General features: G+C 44.1%; 1 protein-coding gene across 1 annotated transcript in view; it reads right to left on the bottom strand.

Annotated features, from left to right (window-relative positions):
* Window positions 1-19,545, bottom strand: part of IGF2R (insulin like growth factor 2 receptor) — a 1,674,612-nt gene that overhangs the window by 836,820 nt on the left and 818,247 nt on the right. Inside the window, exon 25 of the mRNA XM_085611652.1 lies at window positions 14,975-15,153. Coding sequence (XP_085467778.1) covers window positions 14,975-15,153 — 179 coding nt within the window. The remainder of the gene's footprint in view (window positions 1-14,974; window positions 15,154-19,545) is intronic.

Raw genomic sequence — 19,545 nt, 5'->3', positions numbered from 1 at the left:
AGACATATATAAAGGAGGCCACCAAAATTATATAAAAAAAGATTTTCACTGAAACAAAATATAAAAACGCAAGTGCATTAAGTTGCCATTTACAATGTACAAAAAGAATAAAAAGAACATAAGCGAAGATCTCACGCCCTAAACATTTTCAAACACACCAAAGTTAACAAAAGGCATCACTCATGTTTGGCAGACTGTTAATTAAGGTAGTCATTGAAAATAATTAAATCTTAATGTTTTTCCATAAATAAAGATGTCCAACCAATTCATCATATAATGTGTGCTATTTTTGTTTGATCTGTTTATTGAAATGTCACGCATTAATATTACAGTAGCAGGACACAGTAAAGCACAGAATAATCACTATCCAGTTGGGGAATGGGGGTTGACAGTGCTGTAATACAGTGTGACATAATTATCAGTACACATCTCAAAGAGATCTGTCTGTCATGCGAAGGCAATTTGAGACAGTGGCTCTACATTGGAATTTTATAAGGTTTTTGCAGGGGCTTTGAAAGGGTTTTTGACCAAACTGTTCCAGGAGATCCAGGAATGGCTTCCCCCGCCAGACAGCTGTTCATTGGCTAAAATAGTGGTGTTTCTAAAGAAAAACAAACCCCTCTGGAGCTAAGCTCATACCGTCCCATCCCGCTTATTAACAGTGATTCAAAGATCTACTCTAAACTCTTGACCACCCGTCTACCAACAGTTATTAACCGGCTTACGTCTCCGGTGCAGAATGATTTCATCCCCGGCAGGGGTACCACCGACCACATTCGGCGGGTAATCACTCTTTGATGCGGCTGGTGTTTCTCAAGACCCCATTGCTCTTATTCTGTTGGACGCCTAAAAGGCATTTGATAGGGTCTCCTGGCGGTTTCTTTGGACAGTAATGTCCTACAAGGGAATCGTCCAGGGGTTTATTAATGCGGTGAAAGCCCTCTACCATCTGCCTAGAGCCAAGATCTCCCTTATGGGAGGTAACTCCGATGAGGTGGTCATTGAACGGGGTACCAATCAAGGGTGTCCCTGCTCCCCCTTGCTATGTGCACTCTATATTGACCCCTTGATCAGGCAAATCCATTGTAATTTGTGCAATCTAGCCGGAACAAGCTACCATGGGGGGGGGGGGGGAATGGGGGGAAGAAACTTAGCATATGCCGACGATTTGGCTATCGCTACATCTGCACCTCGGAGATTGAAAAGGAGGGAAGAGATTCAGCCAGTTCTCAGGGTATCTATTAAACCGGGATAAAACCCAAGTTATTACCAACAAAGAGGAACTCCTACAGGATGGACGGGTTACTAAAGAGGCAACCTACCTCGGAGTAATTATCAGCTCTAAAGCTTTCTCTGATTGGAAGGAGTAATCTAATCAAAATGATCTTTCTCCCCAAAATCCTTTATCTCTTTCGAGCCATCCCTCTGGACATCGGCAAGAACTGGTTTTAAATCCTTGATGGGATGTTGACTAGATTCCTCTGGGCATATGTGAATCCTCGGCAAGCGCTTAGATTTATGACTTTACCTAAAGATCATGGAAGATTAGCAGTCTCTAACCTCAAACTGTATTATTGGGCCGTAGGACTGCAGAAGCTGGCAGCCCTCCTAGGGAAAGTAGATGTTCCTCCTGGACAAGATGAGTCGACTGCCCCCATACATGAGCTACTTACAGGGGATAAGGCGAGAGACTGTATTTTCCAGCAAGCCAATTTCTGTTACTACAAAAAAGTCAGCTTCAAAGTTCTTACTGAGGCCTTTCGTATTTGGGAGAAATTAGTTTTAAAAAGTTGGTCTCTGGAGATTTAATTACCCCAATACTGGATAACTCACTGTTGCCTGATATCTTTCATGATTTTTATATGAGTAGATGGGTCCTTCATGGGATCTGTACTCTGACATTTTTTCCGTTTAATTCCTTTAAGTCTTTTGAGATGATGTGTCGAGAATTTAGGCTTAACCACAGGGACTTTTTCAAATATCTACTATTTAGGGATTTGTTTTTTATGGAAGAAAGTGGTTGGGACGGGTGACTTCAACAAGGTAGAGATTGTTGAATTGATATCAGCTGATGAAACCTGGATAGGGGCCCTGTATAGTTTTTTAAATAACACAATGCAGGACGATATGCCCAAACATTGTCAGAACTGGGTGGATATGATCAACACCTAACCAAGTGACCTGGCAAGGGCACCGACGGGTGCCTAGAGGTTTCTTATTTCTGCCAGACTACAGGCCCAACATTTTAAAACTTGTTTTAACCTTTATGTAAAACCCTGCAAGATAGCTGGATGGGGGGTGGGAGGCGGGGGCACCTCCGGGACGAGCTGCCCCAGATGTAGGGAATAGGGTGCAGATCTTGTGCACTTGTTGGCAACATGTCCGGCGTTAGATGGTCTCAAATCTGGGATCAATGATTTTCTTGTTAATAATTTATAGATAAATATCACTGTCTCCTAGGTGGATTCTTTTAGGGGTCCAGGATGAATTAGTCTTATCCAATGTTGAACCTTTCATGTTTATAGCTATGGATGTCTATCGGATCGGTTTGACTTTCTGCTTGGCTTGACCCTTCCCCCCGTGTTCCATCAATGGTTTTCACGCCTAATTTAGATTTATCACCTAGAAAGGGCTATCTACTCCCGAAAGAACATGAAGGTTCAGGAAAAAATGTTGAGAGCTTGGCTTTCTTTTAGCAACTGGTAACTACAAAACATTACTGATTTTGGGGAGGATACTTGGGCGAGTTGATATAGGTGGGGTTGCCTATGGTGGAGTTGTCCACAGCGAAAGATACTTGTCATCTCTCTTCTTTCTGATTTCATTTTTCTTTAATTAAGAACTGAATGAATTTTATATCTCAAGGGAAAAGGTCTGTGGGGGGGGGTGTCGGGTGTGGTTGTTATGTATATTATCTTGGTATAAAATCAAATAAAGAATTTAAAATGAAAAAAAGGAATTGCAATGATACATCCAATTTGTTCACTTGGTAAATTACAATCTTGGCCATGCCACTGCATGGTAATGCCATCAAATGTATTCAATAACATGTCAACTTCATTGTTACATAAGAGATGCAATTTGCTATATTTGGAATGACAGTGCGGGTCATAGCTTTAAGTGTTATGCAGGTGGACCTATTCAGATGTAAGCAGTGGGTCAACTGGTATTTGGTCTCCCTATCAGCTTGCAAGGAAGCTTGAAGTTCAGTCAGGATGGCACTACAGTTAAAGGAAATGGGGTATTTGCGGAGGCCTAAGTTATCTTCCCTGCAGAGGGATACTCCCTTTGCCCTGGCCCAATTGAGGATAGCGCATTACCAAGCTTCTACAGACTGCAGCTCACGGGACTTCAAAGGTCTGGTGATTAGCCGCTAGAAAGTTTAAGTCCAGAAAACGTCTAGTGGCTCTGTGCTTCTAGTCCTTGGATAAAGGCCCACCAGGCAAACCTCACTTGTACACGTGAGCTGCCTACCTGTGCAAGTGAACCAATTGTGTGTCACCTCACGCCAGTGAAAATAACATGAGGAACATAACCACAACATGTGTAGAACCTCAACGTCCACCTGATCGCAACGGGGACAGGCCGCATCGGTTCTAAGGAAATAACAATTTTTTCAGCGTGAGGTATGCCCCAAGTATGATATAAAGCTATATCAATGGAAACCTGGCAGTTCTGGGGAGGAGATAGGGCTTGCTAGAATCCTGTTCCACTCCTTTGTAGTGCAGGGTCGAGCAAAATCATTCTCCCATAGATGTAAAAATAATGTCAGTAGCATAGCGGCCTGTACCCTGAGTGAGTCAGCAAACCAACGGATGAGATGTCGCCTCGCACCCATGACATGAAGATATTGAATTGTAAGGTGTATTTGCGGCTCTTGTGAGATTTTGCAGTATATCGACCCATGAACTGTGACTAATAAAGTGCCACGGGGTAGCCTCTCTTCCTGCATTAGTGTCTTGTATGAAAGGAATGCGCTTTCACTGTATAAATCACCAAGTGTCTGGAGGCCCGCCACATGCCAAGCCATCAATTCCACCATCAGGGTAATCCTTTAGCCCCTGGGAATGCCTAGCAGTGATCATAAAATGTGTGCTATTGTGTAGAATCTCATATCCAATTTATCTTGGGATTTCTTACTGATTATAATGGTTAACTGAGCAGATTCCACAGGTTGAGAATATGCAAAGTCCAGAATGACAGTGTGAGGCAGATTCACACAGTGTGCATGTGCCTCAACTGAGCCACCACTTGTCAGAGATCTAGATGAATGGACCATCATTAGACTTGAGGGTATATCCTTGCTGATGAATCACACTGACTATTATGAAGAGTATGATGTAAATTGATGATAACCTTTTCCATAATGTGTGGTAATATATCAAACACCTTTGTTTTGCTGTTCCCATCAATCTCACAGACTATGAATAAGAAGAAACCTCCTTGAAAGCTCTTCTGTGCCAAGAAGCATGTCTGGATTACCAGCTGCAGTGGCCCGGTAACAATCTAAAAGACTATTGACAGAGCATGTTGGTAACTAAGGAGAAATTAACCTATTGACTTCTCCATCAGCAAGTCACAAAACCGGTTCCACAGATCTTCAACCTTTCTTAGCTGCACTGGACAGGATCTGAGATCCCCTCTTAATGGGCTGTTGAAGTGACCACCAGAGACCCCTGATGTCTCCTGTGGTCTATGTTAGGGGAGACTTTGAAGGTGTAATGCTAGCACCATGTTAGAATTTTAACTAGATACTTTTTAGTTTTTTAGAAGTATGGGGTTTTGTCCTCTTTTACTTTGACTCGGTCTCAAAGAGAGGTAACTATCAAAAAGTAAAACATTTTCCACCATAATTTGAAATATCAGCCTTTGTAGTTTCATCTGTACAGTCAACTGTTGGCAACCGACCTACCAAGGCCTCTCAAGCTATCAATTTTTGTTTAACCACAATAGACCCATTCCAAAGATCAGGCCAAATTTTAACATACTGGCTCTTATTAGCTCTCCAGCACCTCCAAAACTTAAACAAGAGTTAAGGTATGGTCACAGAGAAAAGTTTAGGATTCTGTGACTATCACTATGCCTAAAAGATCGCAATTCCCACACAAAGTTGGTGGACTCGAAAAGACCTTATGGCCAAAATCTATATCAAAACAGACTCCGGTACCACCCAACCCAACAGACTGTTGTGACGGATCTGGCTAGTACCTTGTGCAATGTATCCATCTGTTGACTGTGAAGCTAGTGGCAAACAATGCAGAAACCTGCAAAGCTTGGGACCATTTAAGCTTGCTCACAAGAGATTACCACAGACTTACATTGGACTGTTTCTGGTTCCAAATAAGAATATTGTTTGGGGCTCATAACACGACAACCAAGAGCGCAGGAACTTTTTTAATAAATCTCTGTACCTGGATATAGAACTCTCTCTATGCATGATCACTCCAGTATTACACTGTATCAAAACCACATCCTAAAGGAAGCAGGAAGGGTTCCACCACAGGTATCAATGGAGAGTCATGGAAAGTAAAGGAAACCTTGGTTAACCTTTGCAAGCTATTGTGCATATGTAGTTGGGAACACAAAAAGAAAGTGAGAGTACCAAACAGTGATATTGCCAAAGTCTCTCAAACTACCCAGGAAGGAGCAAAGCTTTGACAATTGGAAGGAGTGGGGCTACGTTCTTCTACACTTATAAGCAATGATTGAAAGCTGAAAATAACTTGTTAGAGAAGACATTAGGCAGACTGGACAACGTAACAAAGCCTTCCTTGACATTGCCTGGGTTAATACCATGATTTAAGACCCAAGGCCACAGGAGATGGGCCATCATGTGTATTTTATACCTTTCTACATACAACTGTAAACATAATCCACTTATGGAATAGTAACCTTCTCTGTTACTACAGCGCCTTGGCCATGATTAATGGTACATTTTTAAGGAAAATGCTACTTACCAGTATGCATCTGTTCTTGGCATGTAGAGCTGCAGAGATTCATTCTACAGCATAACTCGCCATCTGGTGTTGGGCTTGGATGCTTGCACCTTGTTGTCTTGGAAGAAGTCTTTTGTAGTCACAAGGTAAGGGACTCCTCCCTTGGGTGATAGTGCGCATGGGCATCAACTCCATCCTCAGATTGGTTTTCGCCATTAAGGGAAATGGAGTAACAAACAGAAGAGATGTCCATGTGAATGTATCTAATTAAGATAATACTGGAACAGATACAGGTTCCGGGGAGGCGGGTGGGCGTATGATATTCTGCAGCTCTACATGCCAAAAACAGATGCATACTGGTAAGTAGAATTTTCCGTTCGAGGCATATGAGCTGCAGAATTCATACTACTGCATAGACTGTACAGCAGTGTCTCCCCTATCGGTGGCCACCTGTATCCGTTGCAGTGGATCGAAATAGTGTCTTAAGAACACCTTGGCCTACAGGAGCCTGTTGCTTTGCCTGCACGTCAACACAATAGTGTTTGGTGAAGGTGTGTGTTGTAGACCATGTTGCTGCCTTACAGATGTCATCTAAGGGAATGTTGCCTAAGAATGCCATGGAAGCTCCTAGTTTGCGTGTTGAGTGCGCTCTAGGGGGAATTGTTAATGTGCATTTAGCCTTATGGTAGCATATCTGAATGCATTTGACTATCCACCTAGCAAATCCAGCTTTGGAGATGAGGTGTCCTTTATGAAGTGATGAGAAAGCTACGAATAATTTTATCTTTCTAAAAGGCTTAGTCCTGTCAATATAATAAAGTAGAGCTCTTGACGTCAAGTGTGTGAAGAGCTCTCTCTGTTACAGAGTCTGGGTTTTGGAAAAACACTGGTGACTATGGATTGGTTAAGATGAAAAGCAGAGATTACTCTGGGAAGGAATTTTGGATTTGTTCTAAGAACCACCTTGTTACGATGTATTTGTAAAAATGGTTCCTGTATGGTTAAAGCCTGGATCTCACTTACTCTCCTGAGAGAGGTGATTGCAACTAGGAAAGCTACTTTCCATGTAAGGAACAGCAGCTCACATTTGTGTAGAGGTTCAAATGGGGGACCCATGAGCCTGGTAAGGACAATGTCTGGGAGGAATTTTTCTTTTAAGGCCTTCCATAAAGGCTTTGATTGCAGGTACTCTAAAAAGTGACAGGTGTTGTCGGTTTTGCAAGTAGGCAGCAAGAGCAGCTAGATGTTATCTTATGAATGAATATGCCAGATTACATCTTTGTAAATGCAGCAAATAGCAAATGATGTTCTGGATTGAAGCATCCAGTGGATCGGTTTTATTATTATTGCAGTAAATGATTAATCTTTTCCATTTAGCTGCATAACAGGCTCTAGTAGTAGGGCATCTGGCTTCTTTGATTTTCATACAGTCTGGTGGAAGGATAAGGTAACCGAAATCTAGGACTTCAGGAGCCAGATTCAGCTGACCTGGATCGGGGTGTCTTATCTCTCCATGAAATGAAATGAAAAGGGTTCTTATAAAGCGCATGGTTACCCGGAGGCATCCCAGCACTGTAGCAGTAACCAAGAGGGAGCACGCCTCTACAGGAAGAGCCAGGTCTTTAAGTATTTTTTCGAAACGTGAGATGGTTAGGTTCTTGCCGGAGGTTCAGGGGGAGGGCATTCCAGAGTTTACCAGCATTGTAGGCAAAGAGCCATCCCCCGCTTCAGGCTTTCTTAATCTTAGGTGTTACTGCTAAGTGGAGCTCATCTGAGCGTAGTCTTCTGTTGGCTCTGAAAGGGCGGATCAGATTTTTGATAATAGGTGGTCCAATTTCTCTCAAAAACTTATGAGCTACACACAGGGCTTTGAAATGGATCCTTTCCTGCACCGGGAGCCAATGGAGGGCACGCAAAGAAGGTCTTGCTGAGCACCAATTGGGGGTCTTAGTGAGAAGCCTTGCGGCAGAGTTCTGTACGATCTGTAGTTTCATGACTGCTGTGCTGGGGGCGCCTAAGTAGATGGCATTGTCATAGTCTATTCGGGACAAAATTAGAGCTTGGACCAGCAGTTTTTTGGCTTGGTTGGGTAGGAGGGGGAGCACCTTGCGTAGCATTTTTAACAGCCCGTAGCAAGCTGCTACCGTCTTCCTGGCTTGTGTTTTAAATGATAGTTCTTGGTCTAACCAAAAGTCAAGATTCTTGATCTCAGTTTTAGGGGAAGGTGCTGGGCCCATCCAAGATGGCCACATGCTGTTTGACTTAAACATTTTAGGTGGTTGCCTAATAGCAGCAGTTCGGTTCTTTCACCGTTAAGTTTTAAGTTTTAGATGAGATAGGCTCATCCATTTTGCCACTAATTGGGGGGAGGGGGGGGGGGGGTCGACGACTTTAAGTAACTTTTTAGCTATGAGGAAAGTCTCCCGCGCGGAGTTCTCCGTGGAAGCAATCTAGTAGGTAGCCTGGGCTTTCTTTATTTCTGCCTTGTACAAGCAGATGGATATCCTATATTCGTGTTTTTTGCTGGGTGAGAAATCTTTTCTCCAGATCCTTTCTAGCCTTTTAAATTGCTGTTTTGGTTCTGTGTTAGTAGTTTCGGGGTGAGATGCAGTTTTTGGTGTGGAACCACAGAGTTCGAGAAGGGTGGTGAACCATAGTTGGCGTGCCCATGTGGGAGCAACTAGGATCATCGAGAGACTGTTGCCTGAGCTTGCGTATTACTAGGGGAATGAGTGGGAGTGACAGAAAAGCGTACGCAAATCTGCCTGACCAGTTCATCCATATCGCATTGCCCTTGGACAACATGTGTGGAAACCTAGCGGCGAAGGTTGGGCATTTTGCGTTTTCCTGTGTGGCGAACAGATCTATGTCTGGGTGGCCCCACATTTGGAAAAATGGTTGAAGAACCTGTGAGTGAAGATCCCATTTGTGAATCTGCTGTGTCTGATGACTGAGTAGATCCGCAATGTGATTGTGTACTCCTGGAAGATGTTCTGCTAGGAGATATATGTTTTGCGGTTTGGCCCATCTCCATTTGTTTTGCGCTAGTTGATAAAGCTGCAAAGAGTGTGTTCCTCCTTGTTTCTGTATGTAATACATTGCTGTCATGTTGTCCGTCCGGACTAGGACAGTTTTGTTGAAGAGATGTGGTTGGAATGATTTTAGCACTAGAAAAAGTGCTAGTAATTCTAGGTGATTGATGGGGAGCACTTTTTGTTGAGTGGTCCACCTGCCCTGGACTGTATGGTTTAGGAGATGGGCTCCCGAGCCGGTGAGGGATGCGTCCGATTTTAGCACTATCTGTGGGACTGGCTTTAGGAACGGCCGCCCTTTGGAAAGGTTTTGTGTGTTCCACCACTGCAGAGAGCGATACGTGCGGCTGTTTACCAACACCAGATCTGTAATTTGACCTTGACCCTGGTTCCACTGACGTGCTAAGCATTCTTGTAAAGGGCGCATCTGAAGCCCTGCATGAGGGACAAGGAAAATGCAAGAGGCCATCATTCCTATTAGCTGCATAAACACTCAAGCTGGGAGTGTTGGGGTTGAAATCTTGTGATGAGGGTTTGTATACTGGCTATCCTGGCAGGATTGTGGTATGCCAGAGCTTTGGAACTGTTTATTGTGGCCCCTAGATACTGATGTAGATAGGAGGGCTGTAGGTGGGAATTGGTGTGGTTTATGGTGAACCCCAAACTGTGTAGCAGCTGAATTGTTTGGTAAGTGTGCTGTACACACTGACTGCGTGACTTGGCTTTTATCCGCCAGTCATCCAGGTACGGAAACATGTGAATACGCTCTCTTCGTAAGTGCGCGGCTACTACCGCCATACACTTTGTGAAAACCCTGGGTGCTGTTACTCCAAATGGGAGGACGTTGAACTGATAGTGTTGGCCGTCCACTGTGAACCTTAGATATTTCCTGTGAGCAGGGTATATGGGAATATGGAAGTAGGCGTCCTTGAGATCTCATGTGACAAGGAAGTCGCCTTGCTGAAGCAGTGGAAGGACTTGCTGAAGAGTGATCATGTGAAAGTGATCTGACTGAATGTAGAAATTGAGGGGTCTGAGGTCCAGTATTGGTCTGAGAGTACCATCCTTTTTGGGGATTAGAAAGTACAGTGAGTACATCCCTGTTCCCTGATGCTCTAGGGGAACTGGTTCTATTGCGTGCTTTTGAAGCATGGAGAGAACCTCCTATTTGAGAAGTGTTAGATGTTCCATGAACATGGGACGCTGTTTGGGCGGTATGTTGGGGGGGGGGGGGGGGGGGGGGGGGGGAGGAGTAGCAATAAGTTCCAGGCAGTAACCATACTGGATAATTTGTCTTACCCACCTGTCTGTGGTGATGGAATTCCACACAGGTAGGAACTGTGATAGTCTTCCCCCGACTGGAATGGAATGGTCGGGGGGAAGTGGAGGGAAGTCACTGTTTTGTGGTGGGGGAGTTGCGGGTATTAGAACCACTCCCTCTCCTTCTGTTGTTGTTGGCTCTGTAATTCCCTCTAAAGTAACCTCTGTTAGGGGAGGTCTGGGTGGGGCTTTTATATGTGGAAGAGGTAGTGTCTGTGCCAAAGGAGTGACGAAAGGAACCTCTACCAGTTGTTGCTTGTAGAGTCCCCATGGATTTGGCTGTCTGTGTCCTTTTTCATCTTTTCTAAAGATGTGTCCACAGTGGGCCCAAACAAGTGTTCCAGATCTAAAGGTTGATTGAGGATGGTAGACTGCACCTCTTGTTTAAACCCAGATATGCGCAGCCACGCATGTCTACATAATAACACACGTGTTTATTGTGCGGGATGCTGTGTCTGCTGCTGCAATTGCCCATTTTATTGAGGTATTTGTAATTAACTTTCCCTCTTGTATAAGGTAATTTGCTTTGGTCTTATGCTCGTCTGGAAGGTGTTGAATGAGCTTTTCAAGCTTATCATAGTGAGCCCTGTCGTATCTTGCTAGTAAGGCTTGTGAATTGCAATGCGCCAAAGGTTTGCTGCCTGAGACCCAACTCTTTTACCCGATGCGTCCAGTAACTTAGATTCTTTGTCTGGCGGAGGGGCCTCACCTGTAGTTTGGGAATTTGCCCTTTAGCGGGCATTTGCTACTACCAACGAATCCAGAGGGAGTTGACCTTTAATATAAGCTGGATCGCTTGGAGCTGGCTTGTATTTTTTCTCAATTCTAGGATTAAGAACCCTAGCTCCAACAGGGTCTTTAAAAACATCAGGGGCATGTTTAATCATCCCTTTGAGCATAGGGAGATGGTTTGTTGTCTTTTGAGGCTGAGCGAATGTCTCAAGTAAAAAGTCCTCCTCTAGAGGGTCTGAATTGAGTTGGACCCAATGGTATTATGCAGCTCTATTTACTAGTTGCGCAAACCCTATACTATCGTCTGGAGGGATATGAACCTGGCTCGGGTACATATGGGACATCATAATTGTCCCAAGGGTCCTGAGGTGGGATACTGTGGGTGTCATCATCAGTATCTGTATTATGTGGTGAGTGTATGTCATCATCGCCCCTTATATCTTCATCCTCCTCTTGTGGTGAAAAAGCAGGCACTGGAGAGTGTGCTGGAGAAGGTATAGTGTTTAGAGGCTGTGGAAGTGGAGAGAAAGGCTTCATGGGTGAGGTGGATGAGTCTTTTTTGTTGGAGGGTATCTCAGGTGTTTGAGGTGTCCAATTTCCTCTTTTTAGGTAGTATAGAGGAGACATGCGCAGTAATTGGGTCAATATGGAGTGTTTTTTGCTTAGGATCCGGTGGATATGGATGGAAAAGTTCTTTGGATCCGCTGTCTTTTTTCGGCGCCGAGGACTTCGGCTCAGAGTGGTGTTTTGGCTGGTCTTCTTCAGCTTTAGGAAGTGTTTTTGTCTGCTTTTGCCTAGGTGGAGTTTTCGACCCCAAATGTTTTGTTTGTTTTCTCAGATCCGAAGGCTTCGATTGAGTTTGTTTCGGTGCTGAAGAGTCAACTACCTTGGGTTTCGGTGCCGAAGATTCTGGTACCGACATGACCTTGGGTTTATGCTTCGGTGCCGACAAATGGTTTTTCGGCACCATGTTATGGCTGGCTCAATCCAGAGCTGCCTGAAGGCTTTGGATGCTTCGGAGCCAGGCCCGGAGGCGGTGTCAGGGAAAAGGCGATTGCCGTTACTAATTTTAATCGGAATGAGAAAAGATCTCGAGTAATGGTTAAGCCCTCCTGCTGCAATGTCTGGATGAATGCCTATTAGGTCTAGCCACACAGTTTCAAGATGGCCGCTTGTTTCCCCCAAAATCTATCCACATGACTGATTGACGTTCGAGATCTCGTGAGAGACGAGATTTCGTGCGTCGGCAACGAGCGTTCTAATGCGCACTTCAATTTGACTCCAGTGAGGGAAGCGGCATTTTAGCGCGCTCTGCAGGAAATGAGTAAATTCTAGTGCGCGTCACGTTCCTTTAGCTGGGTTACTGTCCGCTTGAGAAGGATTAGTTGTCCTTGCAAGAAAGAGTCCAGAGTCAAGGTATTGTGGGGGAAATAATTCCTATATTCCCCCAGTGAAACTATTTTCCAGAGAAATTTCGAGTGAGGCAAAGATTCACTCCAGAAGAGCGCAACAGTCTTCCTGGAGATCAGGAAGCCAAAGAAGATTCCAGAAGGTATATGGAGGCTCTCTCTGCTCCGATAGGATTATCGTCGAGCTAAGGGAGGCCAAGAACTTGAGACCGAACAAGAAAGGAAACAAGTAAGAACGATTCCAATTAAGACTTGAATTCATGTATTAAACTTTGCTGACAGAAGAAAAGACCCACGCACGCAGGCTTCTTCCCTGGCGTAGTTACCTGTTCTTTCCTCCCTTTGTTTTCCTATACTTCCCTTTTTGCGCGATTTCTTCTTGAAGCCAAATATTTCCAGTTGTTCGCACCGCCTTGACCAGAACTAAGGCTCACTAAAGACTTTGAGATCAACTTACCAATTGCTACGCAGTCCTCTCTGGCAGTTGTAACCAAATAGTCATTCAGACAGACTAACACAAGGTAAGAAAAGAGGTAAAGGGAGGTAGATCAGTTAGAATACGGAGTGAGTAGAATAGGTGACCACATAATCAAACTTATATCTCCTTTGTGCATTAGGTTGAGAATCACACCTACCAGTGGTTAGTCAGCTGAATCAGAGGAGGAGCCCTAACACCAGCGAATCTGGGTAGGGGAGGTAATAAAGATGTTTAGAGCAGAGACTGCCAGGTAATTAGAGTAAATAAGATTGAAGTGATATCTCCCTCTGTGCATTAGGTACTCCAAGACAGTTCCATCAAGAATAGAAGGAGTCCAGAAACGCTCGAGTGTCTCTTCTTTATCCCATTCCCCTTTCCCCCTGCCTGGAGCCATTGTATTCACAGTGCGTTCCGGGAGGTGGGCATTGGGAGCTAGCAGCATTCTGCCTCCGTGGGATTCTGGTGCAACTTCTCTGACAGGCGGGGCTTCTGAAGTTTTGTCTGGGTGCCGACCGAGACCCAAAGGTGAAGGTGTTACCGGAGCCTTTTGTTTTTTAGGGGCAGGGGCATCGATGTCAGCACTCACGCTCCGTTGACCTAGGGTAATCATCTTGTCTTCTGATCCGGATTCCTCGGCTTCGGAGACGTTGGGTTGTTCGTCTGTGTCTAGATCATCGGAGCCTGCTTCGAAGATGTTCTCCGGTGCCGGAACGGTTGACCTGGACATTTCGAGTCGTCGAGCCCTGCGATCACGTATAGTCTTCTTGGACCTGAAAGAGTGACAGGCCTGGCAGTGTCAACTCTCGTGATCTGGCGAGAGACAAAGGTTGCAGACCTCGTGGAGATCTGTGTTTGGGGAATTTAGCCCCACACTTGCATTTTTTGAATGGAGTCCTTTTCATATGCTGGATGATGGCGCCGATCGGCCCAACGGCCCACGTCAACGACTGGTCTCGAAAATGTCTTCGGAACTCGAAACGCGCTGAGAGAGATTCGAGGTCGAAACACCATTGAGAGCGTTTTTGAACGTCGAAGGGGAATCGAACGACGTGGACCCAGAGCGCAGCAAGTTACATCCGAACCAGATGGTGGAAAAAAACAATCTGAGGATGGAGTCGATGCCCATGCCCACTATCACCCAAGGGAGGAGTCACCTATCTCGTGACTACAAAAGACTTCTTCCAAAACAACAACAAGGTGCAAGCATCCGAGCCCAACACCAGATGACGATCTATGCAGTAGTATGAATTCTGCAGCTCATATGCATCGAACAGCATGTTTTTACCCCTAAATCAAGACATCAAGGAGAGGACAAGTTGTTGCACAGGTAACCTTTCATACACATGCCACTCAAGTATTAAGCTGAGGAGACAGTTAAGCGAGTTAAGACGTTATTGATGAAAATTGTATTTAAACAACAGGATATGCAGGCAAGACCAATTCAGTTTTTCATCGTCCAGTATTTGTTGAATTGTGTAATATTCGTTACGTCTTATACTTACAGTACATCGAAACATCAGTAATCAGGGCTTGAAAAATCCATAAATTCTTACTAGACCTGAAGGTCCAGTAACTTCTAAAATCAACTCGACCTAACTGTATTGCACTTGACCTCTGTGAGCAAATGTGACAAGTTAGCAAGATTTAAAGGCATTTTTATTGCTCATTCACTTTGTGAACAATAAAGATGCTTTTAAATCTTGCTATTTTGTCACATTTGCTCTACTTTCAGAGACAGAGGTCAAAAGTCAGTCTTCCTTCCTACTTCCCAGAAAGGGTGAGTAGGACCTAAAAATAGCTCGCCTTATTAATTCTGGCTCACAAATGCGAGCGAGCGAATTTTTCAAGCCCTGGTTATAACTTGTTTTTACAGACTTGAGAGTCTGTTCAGTCAACTGATTGTGTTGTCCAAAATCACACAGCTGAAAGCTTTCAGAGGAGCCCCATAACTAGCAAGTTTTAAGCACGGCAATGTAGCCCATTAGTGACAAGCAAGCCCTGAACACAGCAAAGAAATGTTCAACCTGCCAAACGACAAATAAGGATGCTGGGACCCTGAAAACCTACCGGTGTGCGATCACACTGAAAGATGATACGTGTGGAATAACGCTGATTTTCTGTGCACTTGTCACCATTCAGATATGTAACAGTAACAGATCCATCTGTAGCAGCCTGTGGGCTGATCTGAATGTAGCCCAGGTTCGTACCTCCATCTTTAGATTTCAAACATGATCCAATTGATTCACCTAAAGAGGCAAGAGAACCACAACGTTAAACGGGAACAAAGGGAACAGGCTTGATTTCTATTCAGCTGGTTCCTACTCATTCCTACCGAACAGTCTGAAGGTGGACCTGACTGGTTGAACACGATGATGCAACTACCCTCTTTTCCACCTAAACCAAATTTCCTAAAATATTGTGAACTGAGGAAAGATAACCTGGGAAAAAGGGACACAAGAGTCCACATTTTCAGGTTCGTATTTTCAAATTTGTGCACAACTCTAGCTCCAGATCACAGCATTAACAAAATACATTCATTTTTGTAAACCGCTCCTAAGCCATGAAGGCATCAGAGCTCAAGTTAGCATTGCTGAAGGTTACCGTTAGGGTATTGCTTATTTAATTAGCATATGCCAGTTGAATTTGACATACATGCAAAAAAAGGGCCCAATAGTAAGGTTCTTAAGTCCCACAATAACAAAAACAAACTATACACTGATACGATGAAATTGGTAAAAATCCATAGCTGGCTTCTTAAGACTCCCCACTAAAACACTGGTGCCAGAACTGGGCCATTTACATCAAGGATTACGTTATTTAAATGTCCAGGGATACTTAAATTCTTACATTAATCTTTCAGACCATAATTGTCTAAAGGGAAATTGAGGATTTACTTAAAGAAGATTAAAGGTTTGTTATGCATGGCTCTCACAGAGAGCCTTTTTCGTCTATTTAAGTTTCAAAAACTGATAACTCACTGCTTTGACATAGCAACAGTTGATAACAAAATTCATTACCCACTGTTGTGGTGTCAAAGACCTTCCAGGCTAGGCAGGCAGGGCTCTCAGAGACCCTGTCAGCGCAACACTGCTTGTCTGCTTTGACTGAAAGCTGAAAGCACAGCTGCAGGAGGGGTAAGAAAAGCATGAAAGGTGGTGAGGGGGATAGGTATTGACAGCAGGTAAGGTATTGTTTTTTATTTCAGACAGGGAGAAAAGGCATTGTTATGTACGGCTCCCCAGTTACTCCTTTGCCTCTGCCTAGCAGTTGGATGCAGTGGTAGATGATTTTGGTTCTCAAACAGTGAAAAACATCCACATAATTCACTGTTACCTATCTTTGATGCTATATGTTTTATATGGCTCTCACTGAGAGCCACCAGCATGAACACCAAATTCTAAATCTGGTAATTCCCTGACATGGCATACAACCGTGATGAACAAAAGCAGATATCGCATGGTTGCTACATCATAAAGGAATACCAGGCTGCATTAGCTGGTTTCTCAGAGAGTCTGTTTTTGTGGTGCTGGCAGAGCAGAGGGCACATCAGAATGGGAGAGGAGAATGAAAGAAGACACAGATGATAGTGGGGGGATGGGTGAGAGGAGACCAGGTTTTTGCGACAGGTAGGAGAGGGAATAATGAACAAGTTACTTACCTTTGTTAACACATTACCTGGAGACAATCTAGTCATAGATTCCTTACCTTAGAATATTATCCAGGAATCAGACTAGATCAGCAAAATCTTGAGCAGTACCTCCACAAGCAGGTAGGTGGCGTCAAACTGTTTTCCATCGGCAACACCAGAGGTGACATGTGTAGTGCCTATATAGGCACCACTCCAGCATGCTGGCATCATTTTCTTTGCATGAAAATTCCACGCCAGAAACAGAGCCACATCAGAAGGCTGATGGACCAGTGTGCTGATAATAAGGACCTACAAAGACATAGGCAGAAAAAACATGTTTGCAGAAGCAAGGGGGTCGGGAGAGTTGTTAAGGAATCTGCGGCTAGACAGAGTCCATACCAGATAAGGCATTACTAGAGGTAAGTAACTTGTTCATCTGATAAAGACTTCTAGCTGCAGATTCCTTACCTTAGAATGACACCAAAGCAATACCCCCTGAGGTGGGTCTGCGAAATGGTTCACACTTGCAGAAGAACTTTGAGGACTGCTCTGGTGCCTGTGGCTGCTGTGTACTTTAGAGTACTGTCCTGCTGCACCAAGAGGATTGCCCTGGTACCTGAACCCTGCCTTGGGAACTCAAAAGACTTCCTATTTGCATCAGACCTGCTCATCAGATTAAACGCAAGACTTCCAGAATGATTCCAGGGGCAAGTTGGCTGACCTCCTGATCAAAAGCTCAGGGACAGAAAAGGCATCAACCATCTTGAACCCACACCTGGGCCCAAACTGAGTGACTCTAGACTTCTCAAGTGGTGACCCGACAGTTCTGGACCCTTGGAAGTGTTGATAAAGGTGCCCCGATAGCTCAATTCTGAACATTGGGACAATTTTCTGCCAAAAAGAACTCAGAGAAATGAGGAGACTGGGGTGCACCTGCTCGCAGAGCCGCAAAAGGTGCATCAGCGGTCAGCCTGACTTCGCAGCAGCTCCCGCTACGTTATACTCTGCAGTGTCGAATCCTGTTCAGCAGGTTCACGCAAAAGGGGTATGCGGCCTCGTGGTGGCCCTGTCGGCTACAGCTTCTTGCCACTGGAGCTTTTTGACTTCTAAAAAAGATACTAAGTTTGAACATAGAAATCTTTACTGCAACTTCATCTAGCAGCTCCCCAATAACCTCTCCTCCTGGGACATAGTCGGCTGCTATGCCCCACTGAACATTATCTTCTCAGGCCTTTTTCTTAAAAGTCTCTTCTACATTTGGAGGTAATCAGAGACTGGGCAAAGTCAACTTCGTGCATGAACCATGCCTATTGCGGTCGGCCATAACTTTCAACTTTTCCTCGGTCTCGCACAACTAGATGTCCACAGTTGCTGCTATTATTCACCTGAAACTTCAAAAATTCATAACTCCGGTTCTAGTGATTGGATGTTTGTTGTTTTGGAGTCAAACACATTATTAAAATGTACTCTATTTTTCTAAATTGGTGTGGGATTTTTCTTGCATTCTCTTTCTACTTTATTACTGTTTGTATGCTGCATAAATACTTAACACATTGTCTTTAAGTTAAGCCTGAACGCTTTTGTGCCTAGCTACTAGAGTGTTAAGCACAGGGTTATTTAGTGGCTTTTTGTGGTTCACTCTGACAAGGATTGTGAATGTTGCTTGACAAGGACATCCACCGCCCCCCCCCCCCCCCCCAAAACAACAACCTACTCTCTCACAGTATCTTAGTATAGTACAGGCATGTCAGAACAAGTTTCCCCTGAAGCCAATAGGAACAGGATAAAAAAGGTTGACACACCATGGAGGCTGGGGTGAACTGACCATTAAGCTACTCTAGCATTAACCTGGTAGACTGTAGGCTAGGATGCTGCAAGCAGAGTAGAAGAGTTTCTCATGACAAAACTACTTTCCCCAAAGGTTTTCCTCTACTATGAGACTCCAACAGTGGAGAGCTATTTTAAACTTTTTTGACTGGGCTGATTTGGCTTGCAGTCCTGCCTTCCATGAAGGACAGGCCACATTTAATATATGAAAAAACGGACATGGTTGAATGTACGTACTCTTGCTGCAGTAAAGTAGATCTTCATGCATTTCCTGAGGAGGGCAAGAAGCAAATCCTAATGCGGTAAACATTCTCAGTTTTGTTATTGATGTGGCTAATAGACTTACAGACCGGGTTAAGTGCTGATCAAGTAACAACTTCAAGTAAGGGTTAGCCTGAAATGACCTCCACACAGTAATGGATTCTTCAATTTCCATTGTAAAGAGAAAACCTTCTGACAGCTTCTGTGGATCATACATGTAAGGTCTCTTTTCCAACAATGTTAACATCTGAGAACATTAAAAAGGAAATGGCATCAGTTTGTCTGCTACCTGATTGGCTGCAGAAAGGCAAGTGGAGCATCTCTACAGAAACATACATTGGCATTTACAGTTTTGAAAGATGTTGCTTCAGTCACTGAAGGAAGAAGACAAATAAGGTAGAATCTGATACAAAAATAATTTTAAAAAAGTAAGTGAATTTCCACAAGCAACTAAGAATGTGTGGCTACAGAGACAAGGTTGCTGTGTTGGGCCTAGCTTGCTTGGCACACCAGACGGAAATCAGCCTGCACTTGTACTAGAACACAGTGTGCTACAAAAGTACCTCAAGAGACCCAGGCAGCCTATTTATTTTTGACAAGTCATGTCACAAGACGAAACCATGATAACCATGTTGGAGAGGAAAACACGATCCAGACTTTTTTAGTCGCTCTTCCACTGTCAGTCTAGATTAGATGGCTTAGGCATGGATTCCACTAGTCCTCTTTGTGCTATTTGGTTTTTCATCAGTCAACAAAAAGTGATCCTGACTCACTCACAACTGACCCATCATCATTATCTGGTACATAATTACCTTCGAATGTTCTGAAAAATTACACATTATGTGCCACAGTCTCATTGCCCTTTTTCGCGGTCCTTTCACTCGTAATACCCTCCACAGAGAAGTCTCAAGCAGAAGTCTGG

This window comes from Triturus cristatus, chromosome 6, assembly GCF_964204655.1.
Source record: "Triturus cristatus chromosome 6, aTriCri1.1, whole genome shotgun sequence".
Classification (NCBI taxonomy): domain Eukaryota; kingdom Metazoa; phylum Chordata; class Amphibia; order Caudata; family Salamandridae; genus Triturus; species Triturus cristatus.
This window is presented reverse-complemented; position numbering and strand designations above follow the sequence as displayed.